General features: G+C 56.9%; 1 protein-coding gene across 1 annotated transcript; it reads right to left on the bottom strand.

Moving 5' to 3' along the window:
• Positions 1-1,147: 1,147 nt before the first annotated feature.
• Positions 1,148-4,727, bottom strand: ZFP36L1 (ZFP36 ring finger protein like 1). The gene is made up of 2 exons (XM_059849713.1): positions 4,493-4,727; positions 1,148-3,670 (listed from the first exon to the last, which is right to left on the bottom strand). Exons 1-2 carry the CDS (start codon positions 4,547-4,549, stop codon positions 2,720-2,722), a joined length of 1,008 nt encoding a protein of 335 aa, XP_059705696.1. The 5' UTR covers positions 4,550-4,727; the 3' UTR covers positions 1,148-2,719.
• Positions 4,728-5,392: the final 665 nt, after the last annotated feature.

Here is a 5,392-nt window from a genome sequence, read left to right as displayed (position 1 = left end):
CATGGGGCTCATTGCCTTTATGCCCAGAAGCAAGGCTGTAGTCAAAGGTACTGCTGAAGGCCAGCAGTGTTGAAGCTGTGCCTGAGGCTCTTCTCTCAGGGATCAGCATGCAGACCACACTGTGCACTCATTTACATCAGTATCTGCCAAAGAAACTCCTCACATAGCTTTTGCAGTGTTCAAGAGAAGCAGCTTCCATCAGCAACACTCTTCTTCCTCCGCCTTTCCTCCACCCAGCTCACCTTTAGTGCCAGACCACACAAGTGCATTGAGCTAACAGCAGAGAACGTTGGTTCGCCGGTGTAAGCCTTGAGGTATCCTACAGCTTTTGTTTGGCAGGAACTATCCCAACAGGAATTAGGAAATCTGAACATTGAGGCATGTTCAGACAGCTGAAGGATTGGTGGTTCAGCAGCAACATTTCAGCCTCAATTTGGAAACAAAAGCTTGCTCCATAGAAGAGCTCAAAGGTGAAAACACGAGACTTAACACCATGAGCAGTGCTGGTGAGGATATGTTCCTAAACAAAACCAATGACCTGATAAATTTCTGGGATTGCTGATACTTCAAGATGTACCAGGGCTTAAATGCAACAGCAGGGTGATGTGTGCATACACTTGAGCCTTCGCTGGGGGTTCATGTTCCTCTCCCCCACTAAGCACCAAAGAGCCCCTTTGTGCAAGCAGACCAGTACCACCAAGAAGCCAGGACTGAGATTTGGCATCCTTTGACAACACTTTGACATCCCACTTTAGCCTCACTCAAAACACACATAAGCTCTCCTTGAAGAGGAAGGAGCTATGAAGGAACATGTAAAACACACAAGCAACAAAAGCCAGTCCCAGGTTTAAGCCATGCTCATCAGAAAGAACTTGTCAGGAACAGACTGAGTGACTCAAGCACTCCGTAAGAGACAGAGAAGGTTAGAGGCCACCAGGGTAGGTCACACCAGGTTATTTGCTGCCACTGACCTGCTCCCAGGTCAGCACTTGCACGGCTGACCTGCTGAATCAGTGAGGAACGATGGAGGGATGCCTGGGCGTACTGCAGGCACTTCAAGGGTCAAGAGAAGGGAAGCACCTGCATTTGTGGGGTTGTCTAAAACCAGCCCCTCAATTTTTGCAAGTAAAACCAGCTCCACTGTCAGTTTCTTGAAAAAACTTGGGGTTTATTGATTTAAACTGCAAACAGTCATTACAAAAGAGATTCTCTTTTAAATAAACTCACACAAAGAGGAAGAAAAAGCAGTGTAGCGAACAGTAACAGGGGGAAAAAAAAATTACATTCATTATTCTCTTTGTGCCAGTCCCATTCACCTTGGCAAGGAAAACTCCAAACTTGGAATACAGAAATGCAAAGACAAACTGTATTTGGAATGTCTTCAGATAGGCACTTTGAGCCCAAGGCTTTTCTCCTTGAAGAATCTATACAATAAGAGGAAGAAAAAGGTCTTCCTTCCACGCTGTCTCGCAACAGAGCTCAGGTATGTACATTCTAAAGCCCAGGTAGGCAAGACCCGGGAGAGGAGAAGAGAAGGAGAAGAGAAAAGGCAAAGATGCACAACAACTCCATTTGCAGTCCAACACAAAAAAAGGGGGAGGGAGTTCTAAAATAAATAATCCAAACACAGTTTTTGCATTTTTTTAAATTAATTTTTCATTTTTTAAAATAAAATAACCAAAAAAAGTGTAAAGTTACAAAAAATGTCATTGTAGTATAATATATTAAACTGTGGGGAAAAAAGGAAAAAAGACACTTCACAATCTTAAGATTAATATGGAAGATCATAATTTAAACATAAAAGAATATATTCTATGGATTCATCATCCCGATAAATATGAACAAAATTAAAAAGCAAAGGTTTTGGCAATAAATACGTTTTGATAAGTTAAATAAGCTTTTTATATTGTTGTGCAGTGACAAGCAAAATTTGCTCTCCAATTTCTGAAAAGTTATACAAAATTAAAAACCCAGAAAAAAATAATAAAAAGCTTGGCGTGAGTGCTCTAAGATAGGTCTAAAGTACTCTAGAGCAAAACCATTAAAGCTATGTCTACTGGAAATTTGTTTACACGAACTTGTGTGTGTGGAATGACTTCTGTTAGCCCCACCCCTCTATTCTTTATTTGTTTGAAGATGTCACATGTATACATGGGGAACTTTTAGCACCAAAATCAAGTCTATCATAGTCCATCTGTTTTTTGCTTTTCTTTTGTTTTCTTCCTCCCAGTCGAAGTCCCACTCATGCTACAATCTTTGTCCGTTCTCAGCTTTTCTTCCCGCAGACCTGAGCGGATCCAGGCAAGATTTAGTCTTTTAAGGGGAGGGGAGAAAGAGGACTGGATGTTAACACTTGCCCACATGCCTGCAGCCTAGCAGAAACTGGCCAGTCAGGAAGGGACTGGGAGAGGGCGATGCAGTACGTGGCCAGTGGAGGGAGCCGGATTCGGACATTTCCTGCACATCTGGAAGTGCACAGAGCTGCTGGTGCCCTCTGCAGCTGGAGAGGTAATACAGTCACAGTGAAAAGTGTTAAAGGCACTAATTTTGTAAACGTTATTGCTTCTCATCGTAATTTTGGCACTTAAGGTTTAAGCCAGTGGGTATCAGGCAGGCAGGTGGACATGTTAACATCCAGCTCAGAGTACTGGGGACAAGGTAGGGGGAGTTCAGCTTAACATTGTAATAGAGGTGGGGAGGGGCAAGAGTAAACCCCAGTTCAGTCGTCGGAGATGGAGAGTCTGCTGAAGATGGGAAGACGTCTTGAGGTGTCCAGGATAGGGGAATCTGAGCCGCTGTGGCTGCTGCTGGAGCTGCTCAGATAGCCCTCCTGGTCAGAGAGGGAGTCCTGAGGACTGGGTGGCGAGTCAAACATGTTGGGGGACTCGGACATGGGCCTGAACAAGAAGGTGGTGGGGGAGCTCCCGCTGGGCACCTGCACCCCCATGCTGGGGGCAAAGAGACTGACCAGCTCCTGGCTGGAGAAGGTGAAAGGGTTGCTGGCGCAGTCAGGCAAGGTGGGGGAGCCCAGCAGGTCGTCGGCGCTCAGCATGGGCGGCGGTGTGATGGAAGTGGGGCTGTCCAGCAGCCCGCTGGCAGCAGTGCTGGGGAAGCCGGCGAAGCTGAAGCTGTGCTGCAGGCGGGGTCTGTCGGTGACGGCGGGCTCCCGGCTCCCCGCCACGGCGCGGCGCTCCTCCGCGTTGTGGATGAAGTGGCAGCGCGGCCCATAGGGACAGAAGCCGATGGTGTGGAAAGTGCGGCACAGCTCGGTCTTGTACTTGGGGTGACGGGTGAGGCTCCGCAGCTCGTGGATGCCGTGGGCGAACTGGCACTTGTCACCGTACTTGCAGGCGCCGTTCTCCTCGAAGGGGCGGCACAGCTCCGTCTTGTAGCGGCTGGAGTTGACCTGTCCCCCAGGCTGCTTTTGCTGCAGTAGGCGCTCGCCACCCTCGGAGAAGGAGCGGTCCCGGAAGCGGCTTTCGCGGGGGCCCAGCATGGGAGCCGGCTCCCCTTTCAGGCTGCTGAGGAGCTGGTTCTGGTGAAACTTGGAGTTGGGCAGGGTGACAGAGTGCCTTCTAGGGAAACCCCCGCCCGCCGGGGTGCCCACCGCCTTCCTGTCCAGCAGGCACCCGCTGACACCCGAGGGGCTGTAATTCAACATCTTGTTGCTCTGCGGGGACAAAGCATAGCCGGTCACGTCACTGCTACTGCCACCACCTCCTCCGACATCCCCACGCAGTCCCGCGAGCGCGGCGCGGCACCCCACCGCCTGCCGCTGCCTCGGCCCGGGGAGCGGCGGCGTCCGCCCTGCCCCGACAGCTCCCCCGCAGCCGCATCTGGCAGCCGCCTCCGCCGCCCCGCGCGCGGGCCCCCCGCCGCGCCCCTCCCCGTCAGTGGCGCGGAGCGGTCCCGGGGCCGGCCGAGCGCCCGGCGCGGGGGGGCGCCCGAAAACCCCGCGCGACGGGAGCGCTTCCCTGGGAGCGCCCCGGGGACGGCGGCGCGCGGGAAGGGCAGCGCGCGGCGCGGCGCCCGCCCAACCGCTCCCGCAGCGCGGCCGGCGAGGGGCGGCCGAGCCCCGCGGGGAGGGAGCCCGCCCGTCCGCCCGCTCGTCCTCCGCCCGGCCCCGCGGCAGCGCCGCCGCCCTCCGCGCCGCGCCCGGGCGTGTTGTAGCGCGGCGGCCCCGGGGGCACGGGAAGGATCCGGCCCCCCCCCCGCTCGGTGCCGCGGCTGAGCCCGCCGGGAGCGCGGGCGGCTCCCCCACCCTTCCTCCTCCGGAGCGGCCGAGGCGGGAAACGCGGGCGGGAGAGACCCCGGCGTCCCGAAACGGGGTGGCCGCGCTCGGTTCCCGCCCTGCGCCCTCCGGTCCCGGCGCCGAGCTCGTTCACGACCAGAAAACGAAGTGGGGGGAGGGGAAGAGGGAAGCCCCAACTCGAACTCAAAAGAAGCTGAAAAGCCCTGAAGTTGGCGGCGGAACCCCCGCCGGCGCCCTTACCTTGCATAAAACTTCGCTCAAGTCGAAGATGGTGGGCGACACCAGGGCTGTGGACATCTTCGGCGAGCGAGGGGGGAAGCGAGTGGGGCAGCGGCACTCGGACACGAGGAGTCACGGCGTGGGTAAGGCACAGCCTCCAGCGCCCCTGCTCGCAGCCTCCCCCCGCCGCCGATACCGCCACCAGCCCGCCCGGCCGCCGCGCCCGCTCGCCGCTTCCAGGGGGCTCGGAGAAAGCTCAACTTATAAAGTTTGTGACTTACCCCCGGGAGGAGGAGCCGGCGGCGGGAAAGGGGAGGAGGAGGAGGGCAGGGTGATTGACACTGCGACTGAATCACCCAGGCGGGCAGGCCCAAAAAAACTTTCGGGAGGAAGGAGAGGGGGAGGGACAAGGGGAATGGGGGAGGGGGGAAAAGAACGCGAAGCCCGCGTCGGAGGGGGCGGTTGTGCGGCCGCACCGAGCGACTCCGCGCGCCTGTGCGCGCGTGTCCGTTTCTGCTCGCGTCTCCGCGCGCGCGCCCCCGTGCGCGAGTGCCCGCGCGCTTGTCCGCGTGCGTCCACGTTGTGCGCGCGTTTAACTCGGCACGCGCCCGCGCGTGAGCTCCCCTCCGCCGGCGCGCGCGGCCGTCCCGTTCCGCTCCGCGCGGGGGGAGCGGCGGCCGCGCGCCCAACGGCCGCGCTGGGCGGCGGCTCCGCGGCTCGCGGACATTTCCCGCGGAAACCGGGAAACCTACCGGGAAACCTACCGGGAAACCTACTGGGAAACCTACCGGAGCCGCGTCCGGCCGCCTTGGTGCGCCCCAGAGGGCTTTGTGCTGACCACCCGCCGCCGACCTCCTCCGCTCCCTCGGAGCCTTGCTCCTTCTTTCAAATTTTTACTGAAACCTGGCAGGCTCTGCAAGC

Source organism: Haemorhous mexicanus, chromosome 6 (assembly GCF_027477595.1).
Source record: "Haemorhous mexicanus isolate bHaeMex1 chromosome 6, bHaeMex1.pri, whole genome shotgun sequence".
Classification (NCBI taxonomy): domain Eukaryota; kingdom Metazoa; phylum Chordata; class Aves; order Passeriformes; family Fringillidae; genus Haemorhous; species Haemorhous mexicanus.
The sequence above is the reverse complement of the archived record's forward strand: the minus strand, read 5'-3'. Positions and strand labels throughout refer to the sequence as shown.